The 20,814-nt window shown below is 40.4% G+C and overlaps 1 protein-coding gene across 2 annotated transcripts in view; it reads left to right on the plus strand.

Annotated features, from left to right (window-relative positions):
• The first annotated feature begins 229 nt into the window (after positions 1-229).
• fign (fidgetin) overlaps positions 230-20,814 on the plus strand; it is a 118,979-nt gene continuing 98,394 nt past the window's right edge. The window contains exons 1-2 of one of the 2 annotated variants that reach the window (XM_034186330.1): positions 230-474; positions 1,194-1,228. In XM_034186330.1, the coding sequence (XP_034042221.1) occupies positions 1,204-1,228 (25 nt within the window). In that variant the 5' untranslated portion in view covers positions 230-474; positions 1,194-1,203. Of the gene's footprint in view, positions 475-715; positions 774-1,193; positions 1,229-20,814 lie in introns of those variants that run through there. The other variant, XM_034186329.1, reaches the window with a different exon arrangement.

A 20,814-nucleotide genomic window follows, 5' to 3' on the forward strand; every position in this document is an offset into this window, starting at 1 on the left:
TTGTGATTTGGACAAAATACAATCGTGGCAAGGATTTTTTATTTATTTTTTTGCCAGCTCTAGAGTGCAGATGGATGGATGGACATTACAGAATGTGCGCATCCAGCAGCACTACTCAGATTTCAGCTTTGATTCAGTGAATATTATTCCTCGGAGGCAGCAGCAGCAGCAGCAGCAGCAGCAGTCCAGCTCCCACATCACACATACAAACCCGATTCCTCTCCCTGTCTTTGAATTTGGCTCCTCCGCACAGAACATGCGCAGTGCGCGGCGCGCTGCCTTCAGTCAGCGGAGCAGCAGCTGTCCAGGATTTGGAATTCCAACATGGCAGAGGCTGTGGTCAGTCTTTCCCTGACTAACTTGGAATCATTTCAAACCGCGAGCAGCCGCGCGTAACCCCAGCGAGCCGTGCGCAGCAGCCACGCTGGATCAGTGCCGGCGTCAGCCCTTAAAGCTGCCGGATCACCTACACAGGTAAGCCTCACCCTGCCTGTCAATGATGGGAACAATTAAAAAAAAAAACACACGCATACACACATACACGCGCGCACACACTCACACACACAGAGGACCGGAGCGGCGCTACAACGTGACGCGCGCGTGACAGAACCGCAGCAGCGGCAGCAGTCTGTGTTCCGTCATTCTGCGATTTCCACGAAGAAAATCTGTGGATCAGACCGACTTTTACTGCTTGTAATTTCAGCCCCTTAAATAAATTTAGCGCTAAGAGAAGTTTACGCGCGTCTTGCACGCAGGAGGTTAATAGAAAGGATGTCAGTGCGCGCGTGGGGGACACTGCCGGCGTGTAATCTATTATAAAAGTAACGGGATCGGGGCAGTGGGGGCACCACGCTGCTTTACTCTTTTTTTCTCCCTGTAATGGGCGGCAGGAAGAATGTGTGTGTTTTATGTCATCTCCTCTTTATCCTTTATCTTCTCTTTTCCACGCGCGGAAGAAGTGACACGCTCCAGCCGCGCGTCTTTCCGCGTCCGCGTCACGCAGGCTCTCTAAAGCTCCGCGCGCCTTCGTGTCCTTCTTAATTACACGCAATCGAATGCGTATCTTTTTTTTTTAAGTTGTGAAATATGATATGTGTCAGGACAGAAAAGTGCCTGTTAAAGAGAAACCTTTGGAATTCCACCACGTGAAAAAAATTCAGATTCTGCTGTTTTCCCTCTCTTCTTGTTTTTAGGCTTGAAGACATGATCACTAGCAGCAGCATTTATGGTATGTCCATTTTGTGATTATTACCACATTTTTATTATTTTGTTGTTGTTTTTGTATCAGATATGAAATGTCTTTTCATGCATGCTCACCTGCAAAAGTTGAGTGGATTGAGCACGTGGTGTGGACAATTTGATTTAATTACATCATTTGTGCAGGAGGGGGAAATGAGCCCAATTTTGTTTTAGTTTAGTTTGTTGTTGTGTGAGTTTAAATGTTTCTTTGTCATCCTTCTGCATTCATCTTTGCATGCTGAATTCTCCAACACTATGCAATGATTTTCATTTTATTAAGATCCCAAGCAGCTTACATCCTATTTAGATTTCCAGTTTGAATTACTCATAAAACAGATTTTATAATGGCAGCTGCAAACAATATTCATTTTTTCAAATTGCTGTACTTTTAATTGCATCTATAACCTGTGAGAATTTGAGCCGCATAGTGTTTGCTTCAAGTTGTCCTCCAATAAGATCAGTAATTATAAGATGAGAGTGAAGAGTTTGACATCCGTCATCACTGACGTGAGCTTTTTGTCAGTCATTTTATACAATAAAAACATCTTTCACTGAACTCACACTGACTAAGTTTCATTTCTGAAGCTGTCATGTGGGTTGATATCTACGTGTCACACTGTAGAAAGTTACACAACAGGTTTGAAATCAGATTTGCCTGATAATTAGTTCAAACACACCGTCCACGAATAGTTGTTATTTATGCTCCAAATGCAATTGATTTGACAAACCGGTAAAATGGACCTGAGTTTGTTAAAAAAAACCATTAGGAGAAGGAATAAGTTGAACAAACACTTTGTCCTGACTGAACCTCTCCCACCTCCGTACAACGATTTACTTAATTGTGTTCACACATTTCGTCTGCCTGTTTGGCTTTGAGAGGAAATTAACATCAGCGGCAGTGAGCTGAAGTGTGTTTTCACTCCTCTTCAAAAATAACTGCACTGGGCGTCTGTCACTCACTTGGGGGGGGGGGGGGGGAGCTGTGTGTTTGTGTGTGTGTGTGTGTTGGGGGGGCATCCCCATCATGTTCATTATGTTTGAGTGCTTGGCTGTAATGTGTTTTTGTAAAGTGGCCGTTGGATTTGTTGGTTAGACTTATTTAAAGACACACCCCCCCCCCCGCCACCACCCCACCCCACCCCGTGCACGGCATGCACGATGGTTACTGTTGGCTATCATCACCAAACAACTTTGTTATAACACGTTCCGATGTGGACGCTGACGTTTCTGTCCACATTCGCACTTTGCATGCATTCTACGCCCCTTGATGATATTTGATCGCATACCCCCCCCCCCCCCCCCCCCCCATTGTACGTTTGAAAGAAAATGCACTGAAAAAAAAACATGCTTTTACCTTGCCAACTCATGGTGTATTGCGGAATATTCATCAGAGTTGGAGACCTGTAAGCGTGTGGTGGTTGAACGGTTGAACCCCTGCAGGGTGGTAGGTGATTCTCACAGGTCCTTACTTAACCCCGGGCACCTCCGCCGTGCATGCAAAGGAGCTGACAGCTGTTTATTTCCGAGAGGACGGCCCTCGCGATAGCAATCTAAGCTGTCGCTCGACACGGGTCTTTGAGCTGAATTCGATGACAGATGCTGATCGTCTTGTTTCCGTCAATCCCTTTCAGCGAGTGTCACCATCTGAAGGCTTAAATAGCAACACGGAATTATCAGCTGAGCTCACGTTAATTATCTGCAAAGGGGGCCTTCATCATTTATAGGAGGTAGATGGATTTATTTCAGGGCATTTTAATGCATATCGATGTTGATTTTCTGCAGAGATTCTTGCATTTTCTGTCGACTGCAAAATCCGCATTTTGTTGTGAACTTATTTTATTGTGCACACTCTGAAATCAAAAGTAAGCGCGTGTCAAAGCTTCAGCCGCAACTCGAAGCAGGTCAGTTTCTCTTCCGTCTCCGTGTTCCCCCACGTAAGTTGATGGTGGCGTTGAAGGTTTACAGCGTTTATACTATAAACGCACCTGGCGCTAATGGTGCCGATTAACGCGCGCGTCCCTGCATGGCTTCAGCATAGACACGCCGCGGGAAGCACGTTGTAAATGAATGAAATATTCATCTATTTGTGGCTAACTAGTAGACGTCCCGTTCAGCCGCCTGTCTGTATTAAACCACATCAGTGCAGGACTGTCATCTTTAAACAAATATGTTAAGTGATGTCTGTTTTTCATATAAAAAAAAGGGAGTCCCCAGAGCCGAAGAAAAACAAGCACCAAATAAATCCCCCCCTCCACACCTTCCATCTCTCCCTAAATATTCTGTGTTCTTCTCCCTCCTCCTCCTTTTTGTCTCCCTCCTCTTGTATCCACATCTCTGTCGTTTCCCTCATGGCAGCGCGCTGTGTTATCTTTGCGTGTTTCTCTCGGCGCTGACAATTCTTGCAGTGATCTAAGTTGGACTGCATTAGAAAGTGAAGGCAGCTGTCTGTTGCTATACTGAGGGATGTGTTTGCTCTACTGCAAAGATGAAGGACCCTGAATCCTTGACATCTTCCCTGTTTCTCTCCCCTCCTCCTCCTCCCACCATCTCATTTAGACACAACGACTGTCTGCTCAGACTTGTTTCCCCCCACTGAGTGACAGCATATGGTATAGATATATTCTAAAATGCATGCATTGTTGTATACGCACTGAGTGCTTATATTTACCCTTCACGTGTCTCCTGCAGTTGCAGGGACGTGCTACTTTTTTTTTCTTTCTCACTAATTCAGACACAGCATTCAGTTGAATTTAGTACAATGATCCATCCATCCATCCATTTTCTTCCGCTTTATCCGGAGTCGGGTCGCAGCTCAAGCAAAGCCGCCCAGACCTCCCGATCCACACACACCTCCTCCAGCTCCTCCGGGGGAACCCCAAGGCGTTCCCAAGCCAGCCGAGAGATGTAGTCCCTCCAGCGTGTCCTGGGTCTTCCCCGGGGCCTCCTCCCAATGGGACGTGCCCTGAACACCTCTCCAGCGAGGCGTCCAGGGGGCATCCGGAAAAGATGCCCGAGCCACCTCAACTGACCCCTTTCGACGTGGAGGAGCAGCGGCTCGACTCCGAGCTCCTCCCGAGTGTCCGAGCTCCTCACCCTATCTCTAAGGGAGCGCCCAGCCACCCTGCGGAGGAAACTCATCTCGGCCGCTTGTACTCGCGATCTTGTTCTTTCGGTCATGAGCCAAATCTCATGACCATAGGTGAGGATCGGAACGTAGATCGATCGGTAAATCGAGAGCTTTGCCCCCCTACTCAGCTCTCTCTTCACCACGACGGGCCGATACAACGACCGCATCACTGCAGATGCTGCACCGATCCGTCTATCGATCTCATGCTCCATCCGTCCCTCACTCGTAACAAGACCCCGAGATACTTAAACTCCTCCACTCGAGGCAAGGACAATGATCCCATACGGTAAAACAAGCCCGTTTGCACACAAGCAATCACGTATTTTAAGTTTTGTTATTTTGCTGCGTATATGGGTAATTCTACAGTAACAGATTGACAATAACAGCAAGATGGGGCCATATGTTGGCTGGCCATTAAAAATGATATCTGATTGTAATTCTATTAATCATAAATTTGCACGTGTACAGCGCTGTGCAAAATTCTTCAATACCTCTCTGTATAAATGTGGTTTTAATTGAAGTTAATTGCTTTGTTGCTTTGCAGCAAACAGGACATAATACGAATAATAAAAATGAACAAAAAAATAATATACTATTTTTGAAAAACAGTGGAATAGTTAATGCAAAAGAACTGAATTGTAAAGGTAAATTATATATATTTAATTTCAGTTTGTTTAGTCTTTAATGTCGCATCCACTTAATGGTAAAATTTTGCAATTTTTTTTTATATATTTATATGTATATAAAATGTCCTTTATGCTTGTTGGCTTCTTTTGTCTGAGTAAAGCAACTATCAAAAAACTAATCTTTATACATGTGGTGTATCAGTGTTGTTACTCTTCATACAATAATGCACTTAAAGATCTTAGGGTTCATTAATGTGCATCAATGCTATTGTTGGGTGGGTTTATTTACGCTGTTTGTACCTATTGTTTACATCGGGTGCAGCTTTTCTGCCATAAACTTCTTGTTCTTCCGACACCTGGATCAGAGGCTTTTGTTGCGTTGCCTTCGCATGAGGAATCTCTGCACTCACGAGGAGACGGTGCAGCTCAGAGCCTGTGGGGGACTGGCTAGAATAGACAATCCCCAGGTGTACTAAACTAGGTTTAGCACTAAGGCTTTTAATCTGGACTTGCAGGAGATTCATGTGCATTCATAGATTTGCCTCTGTAATTATCATACCCCCAGTGGCAGTCAGAGAGACGTTTGCCTAAATCACTGATGTCCTCATTACACTGTTTACATTTTAATTAGACATCTTGGTATGAAGTGACCAAAATGACTGTTTTGCCTATTTTTCATGACACATGACATACATGACATCATGCAGTATGGATATCTCATCAAAAGAAAAAATAAATTAATAAAAATAATTGTGAGCATCAGCTGCAGCCATCAACAACGTGGCATCATCTATCTTCTATATTTTTTTTGTTATTTTTTTGCACATTACTTTTTCATAAATGTATTCTCATACAACAATATGTATCCAAACATGTATAAGAATCCATCACTGCACCACCCTGAATCAGTCTGCTTCAATATGTTTAAATTATTATTATTGACTATTTACTCTCAGGCAGGAAACACTCAAGGGCTATGATTAACACCCCTACAATTCCACGACTTTGGTAAATAGCTGCCACTTGTAAATTGTTTGAGGCTGTCATTGTGCGCCTCAGTACTGTTGCTTATCATTGAATAACCTTGGAGGGGAGAGATGTTTTTTCCTGTCCTTCTTCCAAGATGTTTTATTGCATGCTGTTGTGGAGGAGGTTTTTTTTGTGTGTATTGTGAAACAGCAGCAAGCCTTTCACGAGAGGAGAAACTCAGTGCTTCTTCTTTGTTGTGTTGAAATTCCTTTTGTGTTCTCAGCATTTTACTAATCTTCCAGTTGAGGATGTCATTCTAGCCAGATGAAAAACTCTGTGATTTTTAAAAAAATATGATATGAACCTTATGACTGACAAATTAAATATTAAAGCAATTTAATTTTTTTTCCTGTCAAACACAATGTTTTTAAATACAGCGCTGAAATCAAATTTGTTAATCTACAAAAATCAGAAAATATTTAAATGGAATTTTTAATTGCTGGAGACAATTTTATTATGTATAAAATACTGGTTTTGTTTGAGCAGCACTTAAAACTAAAATACATTTAAGTTACCATCATGTAAACAAGATTAAAAACTATAAATTTAAATGTTTTACAAAACAAAACATTTTCTGCTTGAGAATTTTTTTAATTAATCTATGTGTACAAGTTGATGATTATTTTTGGTGTTGGTCAACTAAAAGATTGATTGATTGCTTAACAGGACCTGGTTTTACAGCTTCACATTGACAAAATATAGCATTTTAACTGTTTAAGAAGATATTTTATTGGAAAAAAATATGCTGATTGTATTTTAAGCCTGTACATGCATCCAGAAAGTATTCACAACAATTCACTTTTTCCATATTTTGTTATGTTACAGCCTTATTCGAAAATCAATAAAATTCATGTTTTTATTCTTATGTACAATTTTTACATGTTAAATAAAGCCCCCATATCAATCAGTGAATCAATCAATCATATACAATATTTTCGTTTTAACGGTGTCTGCAGGAGTGGGTTCGTCTGCGTGTACATAAAGTTAATTCGTTCCCCTGCACAGTGGTGTCTTAACCGTGGTACAGAGGCTGAGCAGGCGGATTAAATCTTTGAACACAAACTTTATTTCTCTTTTTAACAGAGCAGAGCTCTCTAACGTTCCACGCTGCAGCCTGTTCACACACTTCTTCCTCTACTCCTTTCAGTTAGCGGCTGATAACCTGACTTGGTCTGTTTGGGGAGGAGCATTACAAGCAGCTGCAGACAAAACTGAAATAACCAATCCAGTGTCACGGCAGTTCGTGGCAGCATTACAAAAAGTACATTAATCTATGGCTTTGTGATAGGAGCACGAAAATGGTGCACGTTTAGTGACGGGGGCACAAATTCATTTTCAAATTCATGGGGGCACAAAATGTGGGGTGAAGCTTTGGGTCTGGGGGGTTATGGTTAGGGTTACGGGCGGGTAGACACTTACACTATAGTTATGGTTAGAGTTAGGAGAAGGGGAGGATTATAAATAACAAAATAAAAACTGTCACGAAAATGGGGAACGTTTCATGACGGGGCAGAAAAAAAATAATGTGAGACTGGGCTGGAAATGACACAAATAAAACCACACAGACCTCCCCCAATGCCCCACATGAAAGATGCCATAATCATCTCTTCTTAAACAGAGGAAGGGGCTTTGAGTTAGCGGACATTAGCATGCATGCTAATGTTCACGAAATGTCGTGTAAATCACTTCAGAGGTGTTATTAGGTTCCAAAAACAGCGTTTTCAGTTTTAGAAGTTTTTATTTCTCAGCTTTGACATAATATATGAGAAACATGTATATAAACACACAAAACAAAGTGGTTTTGGAGAGACCAGCCACTGACATCACAGTGCAGCTCTACTCTGGCTTTTATGCCTGCCGTCAAAAAAAATAAAAAAATAAAAAAATTGAACAGATTGAAACAGAATGTGACTTTTAACATATTAAAATACTTCTTAAAATAGGTCAAGGTTAAGCATCTTTGAAATTGTCCAAGGTCTGTGTCCCAAGAATGGTCGTTAATATGAAGACTCTGGCAGTAATAGGACTGGACGTTCACTAAGCACATACGGATGGATGGCTGGACGGACGGACGGACGCAAAGTCTTTGCAATACCCGATGGTCATATTTGAATGCCTTGGGTAAAAACTAAGAAATCACATGTACATAAGCATTCACAGCCTTTGCCACGAAGCTCAAAACTGAGTTCAGGTGCATCCTGTTTCCACTGATCATCTTTGAGATGTTCCTACAGCTTAATTGGATTGCACTTGAGGTAAATTAATTTGATTGGAAATTATTTAGAAAGGCACACCCCTGTCAACATATAAGGTCCCACAGTTGACAGTGCATGTCAGAGCACAAACCAAGCATGAAGTCAAAGGAACTGTCTATAGAACTCTGATACAGGATTGTCTCGAGGCACAAATCTGGGGAAGGGTACAGAAACATTTCTGCTACTTTGAAGGTCCCAATGAGCACAGTGGCCTCCATCATCCATAAATGGGAAAAGTTTGAATCCACCAGACTCTTCCTAGAGCTGGCTGTCTGCTTAAACTGAGCGAGCGATTGGGGAGAAGGCCATCAGGAAGTTGATCAAGAACCTGATGGTCACTCTGGTAGAGGTCCAGCATTCCTCTGTGGAGAGAGGAGAACCTTCCAGAAGGACAACCATCTCTGCAGCAATCCACCAATCAGGCCTGTATGGTAGAGTGGCCAGACGGAAGCTGCTCCTTAGTAAAAGGCACATGACAGCCCACCTGGAGTTTTCCAAAAGGCACCTGAAGGACTCTCAGACCATGAGAAACAAAATTCTCTAACCTGATGAGACAAAGATTGAACTCATTGGTGTGAATGCCAGGCATCATGTTTGGAGGAAACCAGGCACCATCCCTACAGTGAAGCATGGTGGTGTCAGCATCATGCTGTGGGGATGTTTTTCAGCGGCAGGAACTGAGAGACTCATCAGGATTGAGGCAAAGATGAATGCAGCAATGTACAGAGACATCCTGGATGAAAATCTGCTCCAGAGCGCTCTTGACCTCAGACTGAGGCGATGGTTCATCTTTCAGCAGGACAATGACCCTAAACACACAGCCAAGATATTAAAGGAGTGGCTTCAGGACAACTCTGTGAATGTCCTTGAGTGGCCCAGCCAGAGCCCAGACCTGTATCTAACTGAACATCTCTGCAGAGATCTGAAAATGGCTGTGCACCACACTCCCCATCCAACCTGATGGAGCTTGAGAGGTGCTGCAACAAGGAATGGGCAGAACTCCAAAAAGATAGGTGCGCCAAACTTCTGGCATCATATTCAAGAAGACCTGAGGCTGTAATGGCTGCCAAAGTTGCATCAACAAAGTATTGAGCTAAGGGTGGAAATATGTGATTTCTTTGTATTTTATTATTTAAAAAATTGCAAAAATTTTGAAAAAAAAAAAAAAACCTTTTCATGTTGTCATGATGGGGTGCTGGGAATAGAATTTTAAGGGAAAAAATTAATTTACTCCATTTTGGAAATAGTCTGTAACATAACAAAATGTGAAAAAATTGCACCGCTGTGAATACTTTTTGGATCCTGTGCTAATGGCAATATAATAGCTTTAATTCATGTATTAAAATAAATTCCTGGATTAACATTGTTATTTATATTCAAGAGCATGCTTGGGTTTGCGTGAAAATGAAAGTTAATGTTTTGACTGGTTTTTATTTTGAGAAATCATTGTGGGATGATGAATAGAGACATTCCATTGACAGCTAATTGTCTCAAATTGATATTTGAGTCAATTAGCTCGGGATATGATCAGAGGAGATGCACGCTGTCAAAGTTGCTTGCAGAGTTCTCAGCTATTCATTCATCCTCCACGGAGTCCTGTGGATGACAGGTTGGCATTGTGCCAGCCGCTGGCAGAGGCAACGTGGATGGACGGGCTGAGGTTTGCCTCCTGGTGTGGAGATGAGGATGAAAGGAAGGAGGTGAGGGGAGAGGAGAGTCGAGACAGGGGTGAGTTTGTGATCCCCCTCTGTGTGGTGGAAGCATCAGGCTGTGGCAGAGCAGAGTGTGTCTGCAGTGACACCGTGATGTGACCAAGGCAGCTTTGGTGGGTGCTAGTGTGATGTTGAGCAGATCTTTGAGGTGGATGTTATTTAAGTGCTGCTCCTATAAACCATCTGTTTCCTTCACAGGATGAAGGTGAGTCTATGACATCTCTCACAAACAGTTTACATTTTGTTTGTCTGTTGGCTTCCCTAGACTTTGAGTCCATAGATAGATAGGTAGGTCCGTCGGTCGATCGATCTGTCGGTCGGTCGATCCTCTCCAGTCTGGTGAGATGCTAAGTCCTAAACAGTAAATGGACTGCATTTATATAGCGCTTTTCTAGCTCTAAGTACTTTACAATGATACCTCACATTCACCCATTCACAGAGACACACTCACATACCGATGTAGGGTGCTGCCATACAAGGTGCTCACTACACACCAGGAGCAAGTTGGGGATTAAGGACCTTGCCCAAGGGCCCTTAGTGATTTTCCAGTTAGGCTGGGGTTTCAACAGAGGATCCTCTGGTCTCAAGCCCAACACTTAACCACTAGACCATCACCCCCCACTAACAATAAATATAAATTGTAACTCACCAAATCAGAATATCATATAATGAGGACAAACCCATTAAAATGTGGTGAACCTCAGTACATCTGAGCCATAAAAAAGCAACAGTCTTGTTTTGCTTATGTAATAGACCATATCAGTGTCTGCCCCCTGGTGAATGGTGATGATGGATTAGGAGCAGGTGCAGTAGTCACTGAAAGATAAAAATTTGTTTCTGCACAGAAATGTACTATGTCAGAGAAGAAAACATTGCTGTTTGTTTGACAGCAGTTCTACTCAAAAACATCATATCTCCACACAACCCCGCAGAAAGGATTTTGTATGGAATTATCTGCTGAAGGAAAAGAGAGTGACAGAAATGATCGCACAGAGTGAATAGTCTATGTGGGTGAGAAGAGCATTCCTGCATAGAAATGTGCTAAATCAGAGAAATATACAGTTATTTCACAGTGGTTATCTTCTAAAAGTTACATAACCTGGTAGTCATGTGTCCACACAACATGCAGGAAGGATTTCACCTGAATCAAGGTGAAGTAGACACTTCCACCATTTCCCTCAGTCTCTTGCAACATAGAGTTACACGTAACATGAAATTAGCTTTTTTTTCAGTTTCTTTCATTTTCAAATCTTTTGTTTGGTGGTCAACAAGGCCACCACTGGCGGTGTAAGTGGGATTATTCAAAGTCTACTGAGGCGATAGAAACTGTAAAACTGATTTATTTTGAAAAAGTATCCACAAAACTCTAAAAAAGATAAGTGTGGTCTGGAAGGTTCTTATTATTATGGTGGGTGCTTGATTTACGTTTGGAATTGGAAAATGAAATTGGAAAATAATAAAGAAAATTTCCTTATCATTGTAATCGTTTTTCTTTTTAAGTCATCCCACTGTGTCCATCCCTTATGACATCACAAAGAACAGATGGACACAGAGACAGAATTACTCTGAAATAGGGTGTGCAAAATTCACTCAAGTTAAAAAGAAGTTTTGGTTTTGAGTTTAGCCTGGAATAGAGAACAAAATTTTGGCTTATTTTTGAAAATAGGGGTTTATTCTAAATGCGCATACCATTGGTCACCGGCTTTTATCACCACGCTTCTGTGATGTTTTCTTTTGAAGTTCCCAGCCATCGACTGTAAATTTTTCAGTATAAAAAACAACAGTAATAAGCAATAGCAAAAGATCCATAGTGCTAGTAGCATGGTTGCAACCTTGTCCATACCTTGGAAATTTTTAGAGCGATTATGTTATTCACTGGGATATTATCTCATTGTGCCAGTGACTTGTTTTAACTGTGGTGACATTTTAAAAATCTTAAAACGTTTCTATATTACTATAGAAACCTGTCTGATGGGATACAGAGTAGATAACATGGATGGAGATGGAGGAGGAAGAGGAGGTGTTGCAGTTACAAGAGCTGCATCACCTCAGGGAGCTTTAGTGGATAACTGGTGGTGTCATCATTACTCATGCACTTTTACACTTTGCACGCAGATCTGTTTCCTTGCCAGAAAACCTCTCAATTTTCTGCCATCTAAATAGCAACGCACCAGGTTCCAACATGTCCAGCTCTTAAAGGCAATTATAGGTGACACACTGATTCGTGCAGTTCATGCTACACCCAAAACACACCCATTAATATTCAAGAGAGTAACCAAAAGCCCTTTTGCACTCTGCACCTTATACTGTAATGTGTAAATAGCAAATTGGAGATGGCCATGCATCAAATGCACTTGTGAAATGTGCTTTAGACTGTGCACTATAGATAATCAAGATAGTGTCCAAAGGTGCTGTGCCTTCGGAATAGCTTCGATGCACTATATCAGTGGTTTTAAAACTATGGGGCGTCCCCCCCAGGATGCCAGAATTCTTCAGTGGGGGTGTAAAAAAATAATTGTAAACACTGTTAACAACAAAAAAGAAGTTGGAAAAAAGCAAAAACAATACATTAGCTAGCATGCCAGGAGTAAAATGCATACATTTTAGTGCGTAAATCTACCAGTGAGAAGACTTTGAGGCAAGCAAAAACGAAGAAAGTAGAGGACGATCTTCATTCGCTCCTCTCCTCAGTGCATCAGCCGCCTGTGCACGTCAAAGACCCAGACTCGTTGCTCGCACTAAACAAGAGGTGAGACTAGATGAGAGACTAAATATGTATAAAAGTTAAATTAATATTATTTATGTTAAAATGTGTTAGTTATGTCAAAGACATTTAAAAACACAGAGATGTTTAAATGTTAAAAAAATGATGTTTAAAATATGACAAAAGGTAAAAAATAGAAGAATAGAAAGTTTTTTTAAAACCTGTTTAAAATGTTTGAAAAAGGTGTAAAATGTGTGAAAGAATAGAAAGTTCTTGAAAAATATGTTTAAAATGTTTACAAAGGCTGCAAAATGTGTAAATACATAGACAGTTCCTTAAAAACACATAAATATATTTAAAATGTGTTTAACGTGTAAAAGAGTAAAAAGAAACACACAAAGATGTTGAAATTGTGTGTATGTGCCGTGGTGGTGATGGGGGAGGGGGGGGGGGCAACTATTCATTTGTTCTCTGAGGGAAAACTCCTCCACTGTATCATTGATTCTGCAGTTCTGTGGAACTCAGATCGAGGAATGGAACACCATTCTTCCATAAGATATTCAGGTGGTGTTTTGATGATAGTGGTGGAGAGTGCTGTCCAAAATGTTGGTTCCAAATCTACCATAGGTGTCAATGGGTTGAGATCTGGTAATTGGTAAGGCCACATCATATGATTCAGCTCATTTTCATACTCATCAAACCATTCAGTGACCCTGGGTGTCCTATGAATGGGGGCATTGTCATTCTGGAAGAGAGTACTTCCATCAGGATAGAAACATTTCATCATAGGATAAAGGTGATCACTCTCAACAACTTAGTATTGATTTGCAGTGACTCTTCCATCTAAGGAGACAGATGGACTTAATCACCACAGCAGAACCATAGAGGTTAAGAATTCAGGTGTTCAAACAGAGTGTGAACCAGGTGCTCCACAAAAACACTTGTTAAACTTCAGAAAATAAGTCACTTTGTTGAAATCTTCAAAACATCAAATAAAGCAGTTTTTAGCAAAGCGAGTCAGTTTTTGAAAGATATGGAGCAGTAAAGGAAACACATCAGCAAATGATCCATTGTTTCAAAGTGCTCACTACACAAAATGAAACAGCTGTTTCAGAAAATGATTTGGCATCAGTGGTGCATCCCGCCACCAGTGGTGGGCACAGGCAACCAAAAAAGTTAGCTTCGATAACCATTATTCAGATAACTGAAAAGCTATCTTTTATGACAATAAACCGATAAACTGCTAAAAAATATATATCTTTATTACAGATAACCGATAACTATTAGTACTGATTTGGACGTGGCCACATCAGATTACACTGTCGGCTTTAAGTACTGCAGGGGCTGCTGGGTAAATTCAAGGACCACAAACACAAAGAACACACGAAAATGAATAAATGAAAAAATAAAACCCCAAACACTGTCATCATCTTTCAAAAGCAGTAAAACACAGTATTAGAAGAGTTTCTCACTGTATTAGATACACCATTATTTACGAACTAAAAAGCTGCCGCTTTTTCACACACTTTGAACCTTGCGGCTTAAACAGCCGAAATACATCCATTAATGCATTGATTGGCAGAATAAAAGACACGTAAATATAAATTCTTACCTGTTAGTTTCAGTGGGATTCATCTGAATAAATAATCCACATAAAGCATCCTTTTTTAAAATCCAAAACAGTGTCTAAACGTGAAGAAAAGTCCCTCCCTCTGTACACACAGCTGCGCAATGAGAGCTCCTCTCCCCCACCGAGTCTTGGCGATTAAATTACAGCCACAAAGAAATAAAATAAAATAATGTTAAAATTAGTCTGTTTTGTTTTTGTGTCAAGTGGACAAGTCACTGTAACATACAAAGTGAACCTGAACTACACTACCGGCCAATCATGTTTTGCGCTTAATGATGACGTCATCAGCAAAAAACAGGCAGCCAGTCTGCTTCAAACACACAACAAACGGACTAAAATGTTTGATTTTAGGGTTTACAAACATTTTTGACCGTTAAACTTTACCAGCAAGACAAATGTTATCAGACTGAACGTTATCGGAACTAAATTTATCGGAAGATAACTGGTCCGATGATGGTTTTAAAACTTATCTGAAAAGCTAATCCGATTGCAAAAACATTAGCTTCAATAATTATCTGCTATCGGATTAACTGAACTGTGCCCACCACTGCCCCCCCCCCCCGCACCCCCGCCACCCACTGAAACAGGAATACCTGCCTACGCACCTGCTTTTGCTGTAAGACTTAATGGAAACAGACAAAATAATTTCTTATTTATTTTGAGATAATACAGAAATATGGTGTGATTTCATTCTTCTTTAAATGTGAGGATTTGAAATGCCAGTGGACACAGAAGCCTAAATGTTGACAATAACTCCACATCTCAGTGAAAAACACACCTTTAGAAAATGTGAAATCTAAATGATTTTCCACGATTTCCAAATCATGCTATGTTGTAATGTCTAAATTAGACAAAACAGTACTTTTTCAGACATGCTATCAGACAAAGGGCAACAAAAACAGTTTGAAAAAAATTAAATCATTTGATTATTGGTGTGGTTCATACGCATGCTGGAAATGATCTGATTTTCTAAAGATTTTATCTCCATTTTTCTGAGCAGTCTGAGTCTCACTTGCACAGTGTGACTGCAAGTCTTGTTTTGCGTGTGGCCTATTTGACAGTCCTCCTCAGAGTCTACATGGAATTAGATTAATTTATATCAGAAAAATAAGGGTACCAAAAAAAAAAAAAAAAAAAATGAGCGCTCAAGAGTTCAGCAGCGTCTCAGAGCTTTATGAGGGCTGACACTTCTTTTGTGTTCATTATCAGGAAATCACCTCAGGGAGTCGTGTTGACTTTGCATGCTCCAAAATAGCTGTTACAGTGAACTCACTCTCACTCGCTCACTTCCACTCTCAGTGTCTGGGGAAGTATGGTGGAAATACCAAATCATCGTTTTGCTGAGAAAAGCTAAACACTCCTTAAAGTCCCACTTCAGCAAAGGAAATCAAGTCATCTGTCGAGGACGTGGCACCGAGTGTGAGGTTCTTGTCATACAATAGTCTTTAAACAGGTTTGGGGAGTAACAGATTACCTCCAACTGGATTGTGTAATATGGATCTGCTTCTGATGACAGATGCATTTTTAGAAAGAGATGTATTATTGTTTGGATTGCACAGTTTTCTATACGAGAATCTCTACACTTTCCCAGTGAGTGAAGTGGAGTAAATGTAAATGTGGAGTGTCTGTGTGCTGCAAGTGTCTGCAGCCTGGAGACTGAACGCTCTCTTCTCTGAAGTCACTTCAGTCATTTCATAGTTTGATCAGTTACTTATGCCTGTCATAAGTGGAACATGTGCCAATACAGCACAGATATGTCTTAATATACACTCACCGGCCACTTGGTACACCTGTTCTTGGTACGTTTGTTAATCAGCCAATCACATGGCAGCTACTCAATGCATTTAGACGTGTAGACGTGGTGAAGACAACCTGGTGAAGTTTAAAGAGAGCATCAGAATTGGGAAGAAAGGAGATTTGAGTGACTTTGAATGTGGCACGGTTGCTGGTGTCAGACAGGCTGGTCTGCTGATCCACTGGGATTTTCACGCACAGCCATCTCTAGTGTTTACAGAGAATGATCCAACAAAGAGAAGATATCCAGTGAGCATCAGTTGTGTGGATGAAAATGCTTTGTTGATATCAGAGGTCAGAGGCGAATGGGGAGACTGTTTGAATGGGCGACTACATGGCATCATGCAGTATTATACAAATAATGAATGTTATTCAACTCGGCTCCACCTCATTGAACTGACCATTCCATCTTTCACCTCATCAAATATTCTTTCCATTGAATTAATGATTCATTATTTGTTTTATGCAACGCTTAACAATCCTGACGATCATCTGTACCTGATGCCGTGTATTAACTTCTTCGTGTACAAACTGCTTTCCTCAGTCCAGCCAAAAAAAAAAAAAAAAAAATTGCAACAGAAATTTGTAGAGCTCTTAATCCGACGGTGCCTGTACTTCAGGTAGAAACGTCACAGCAGATACTGCAAATGCCTCCAGACGGCTTACGGCGTACTCTGTTTTTTTGTGTTACATGAGTGAACACCATTAATAAAACAAACCCCTGCCATGTTTGTTTTTAAGCTAAGCACCAGTGATGCTAGTATGAGTGCATGCTGTGGTGGCGCTGTGCAATGGAACAAAACATATAGAACCAAAATTGCACAGTAAATAGAACCAAATTTGCACGGTTAGTGGAGCACATTGGCATATGGAATGAATGATCCATATCATGTGACATACAAACCACCAATTACATGACATGGATCTATTCAGGCGCTATATAAGGACCAACATCTCTGAAGAATATTTCCAACACCCTGTTGAATCTATGTCACAAAGAATTAAGACAGTTCTGAAGGCAAAATGGGGTTCAACCCAGTACTAGCAAGGTGTATCTACTGAAGTGGCCAGTGAGTGTATTGTTAGATGATGGAAAAAGCATCAAACCATTATTAACTTATACCATGTGCTAAAAAGTATATGGAGAATTTGTTATTAATAACTAACGAATGCTTGGCAAAATAAACAGTTTAACGGCACATTAAATGTGCAGCTGGTGAACACAATATATCAAATTATCGATCAAATAGAGTAGAACTACTTATGCAATGCTTGCTAATCCATAGAAAATTCTGTGCATGTGGAGCCTTTTATTAAAGCATGTGCTCATGAGATTGTCCAACAAAATAAACATTGAAACAAGTGAATTAAAATGTACAAACTGTGTTATCAGCTATACGAAGTAAAGTATTGACATTTTCACACGCAAAGAAATGTTGCAGAAAAGAGACACAATGTGACAGCTTAATTTAGCTCTTTTTCTAAATTTATTTCACATTAATGATGTTTGATGTACTTTGGAATAGTTCTCAGTAAAAGTCATATTGAATATCGCATTAGTGCATTTCTTTATTTTCCATATTTTGTGTATGTATAGGATTGAAATAATCCAAAAGTAACGGAATGTAATCAGATTATGAAACTTTAATTTGAATATTTTGGGATTTAGTTACAGGCTGTAATTTTTTTTTTTTTTACCTTTACCACAAAGTTAATGTTGTCAGATCAGTTTCTCTGTCTGTCTGTTTATCTGTCAGTAGGATTTCACAAAACTGCCAGGTCTGTTTCTGTGAAACTCTGCTGAGGATTCAGACTACAGAGTACAGACCTCTTCAAATCTTCTAAGATATATATTTGTAGCTGCATCGTGTCTTGGCGACTGTAATGTAGTATTTTCTGGTTTCCCACAAAAGAGCACAAGATGTATCCAGGTGATAGAGAAGAATTTTGACAGAAACTAGGAGATTTGATCACATCACACCTGTTTTGGCCTCCCTTCACTGGCTTCCTGTGGAATTTTAAAATTCTGTTATGGACTTCTAAATTTCTGAAAGGATGTATACCTTCTTACCTTTGGAATCTTGTTGGTCCTTACGTAGCACCTCATGCCCCATCCCTCTGTATTCTCGGTGTGAAAAAGACTTGACAGGATGTAGAGATTTCAGTTTTTGTTTGTTTGTGTTTTTTTCCATGCACCCATTATGTGAAAATAATCTGCAGATAGATATTAACATGTCCAATTTTGTTGAATCATTCAAGGCCAATTTTTAAACATCTGTTTTCAACAATTTACAATTAGCATATACTGTTTAAAAAATTCTGAATGTTACTGATGTTTATATGTACTTAATGCCTTTGGTATTTTTAAACATTTATGTTTGTTACATTTTAATGTTTGTATTTTAACACTTCAGTATTATAAAATTTTATGCAGTGTAAAAATAAAATGTTATATTTTTATATTATTAAAAATCCTGTCTTTGCGGTAGATCTGAATTTTTATCTGCATAACACTAAATCAATGCATTTATAGATATTATCCCTGAAAATATGATTTAGTTTTTCCATTAAAGATCCATGAAATGTTTCCTGAAGCATTAAGGAAAATTGTTTAAAAATTTGGATCTGCCACTCTGACATTTCAGGGGGTGTCCCTTATTGCAGAGCTGCTTTTCATCAGTAACTTTTCCAGAACATTTTTTTTTTTTTAAGTAATCTGGCTCCTGGATGTAAGAGCATTGACCTACAGCATGTGAAGTACCCAGAAAGTTTTTTTTTTACTGCGCTTGGTAGTACGGCACAGTGTGCTGTGGATTTTTCTTTCCTTTGGTGGAATAAGACCTATATTTACTGTCAGTTTTACTGTTATATTGTCCTGATTTAAAGGAAAGTGCATTAAAATCAGACCATTATTGGCATTTTTATATATGACCACACAGATTTTAAAGCTGGGGTTCTCTGCCGCGCAGAGCAACAGTCCACTCATTTACTCAGAGCCCGTTTCTTCAGTCCAAACCCTGACTGCGTCGCCTCTCCCACTTCTTTAAATGGATCCCACGAAGCTTCAGCCTTGTTGCTTCCATTATTCATTTCAAAACTTCCATGTAGCATGGAGAAGCGAGAGGGGTGAAAAATATATATATATATATATTTTTTGTCTGGAAAAACAAATAAAAAAAATTGTATGTAGAGCAAAGTCACTGCTTTTTGCAAAATGTGCCATGCCTCGGGAGCATGTGAGCTGCCGGTCCGTAGGAGAAGTGAGTGCCGGCGAGTTTGCGTGCTCCTGTCAGTCTGTCAGTTAGGCCTAATGTGGTTCCCTAGAGGTACCTGGGGGAGACCCATCTCGCACCCAGTCAGCCTCTGCTGGCGGCCAAGTGGTGACAACAGGTTCCCGGAGAGAGAAGAAGTGTCACTGTGTGTATGTAAACTAGTGACAGATGACTGGAGACATGCGGCCTGTCGACGCCGGGCCTGAAAGTAAAGCAGTTTTGCCTCCTCGGCTCCCTTCCCCTCTCCCCACTTGAGACTTCAGACACGGAGCATCGGCCTCCGAAGCAGCACGGAATACATTGACAACAAGTCAAAGATATGAATAAAAAGGATGCAAATGATTTGGCATGAAAAGACACATGTTAAGCACAAAGATTTTGTTTGCCTTTCAAATGCCGTAGCAAAGGAGTGAGGAGGGTTTTTTTTCTTCCTTGTGTGTGTGTGTACAGCTTCAGGCAGCTTTTCTAGGCCACAGGTCATGTGGGTCAGTGTTACACTCCCTGCAGCCTCACTTCAACCCTCAGCCTGGAAATAGAACATGCAACGTCACCGAGCCAGAAGGGAGGTAGATTCCAGACCTCAGTGGCCACGGGCTGCACATGTGGAATCTGCTTGTGTAGTTGACCCCAAGTGTTTGAAACTCAGAATGCTCCCAGTGGGATATTGTTATTTCATGCATACTCAAATGAGACAGGCTCTGCGAATTGCCTTGTTCAAAGCAGACAAGTATACTTAGACTCCTCACTGTCAGCTCTTCACATTTCATCGGGGAGCTCACGCTGGCTGAGGGCAGATTTTTTTTTTTTTAACAATATGAACGCAACCTGTTAGAGAGGCAAAACAGAACAAATTAAACAGTTTTCTACTGCATATTTTAGCCAACAGGCCCTTTTACCTTCTTTCTCTTTTTCAGCTCACATTTCATTCAGAGTAACGGAGTAGAAACGGTTAAATGTAGACCAGCCGTTGTTTTGAACGATTCGATTTAAGACACACAGCCGGCAACCTTTGCTGCAAATCGACAGTAATTTATTGCAAAAAGCAGTTTCAAACTTGTTAAAATGCACTAGTTTTGTTGTCAATACTCCAGATTGTCTACAGTTGGAGCTTTGGCACAGGATACACAACGTTGCAAAAAATGAGTAACACAACAACAAACTCTGTTGAAATCTGTATTTTTAATAGGGGGAAATGAAGACATTACTTTTGCGAATGTTTTCACAAGCATGGATGTTTGTTTTCACACCCTCTTCTAAAATCTGGCAACGCACACCATCATTTTAAATAAAAAAAAAATCATTCTTACTATCGAACATCCAACTCACATATTAAATCAGTGTTTGGGAGATGTGTGCTAAGTGCTTATACCACTGTAGAAATATTAATATCATACTAACCTTATCAATGAAAATGTTTTTATAATGC

This window comes from Thalassophryne amazonica, chromosome 14 (assembly GCF_902500255.1).
Source record: "Thalassophryne amazonica chromosome 14, fThaAma1.1, whole genome shotgun sequence".
Classification (NCBI taxonomy): domain Eukaryota; kingdom Metazoa; phylum Chordata; class Actinopteri; order Batrachoidiformes; family Batrachoididae; genus Thalassophryne; species Thalassophryne amazonica.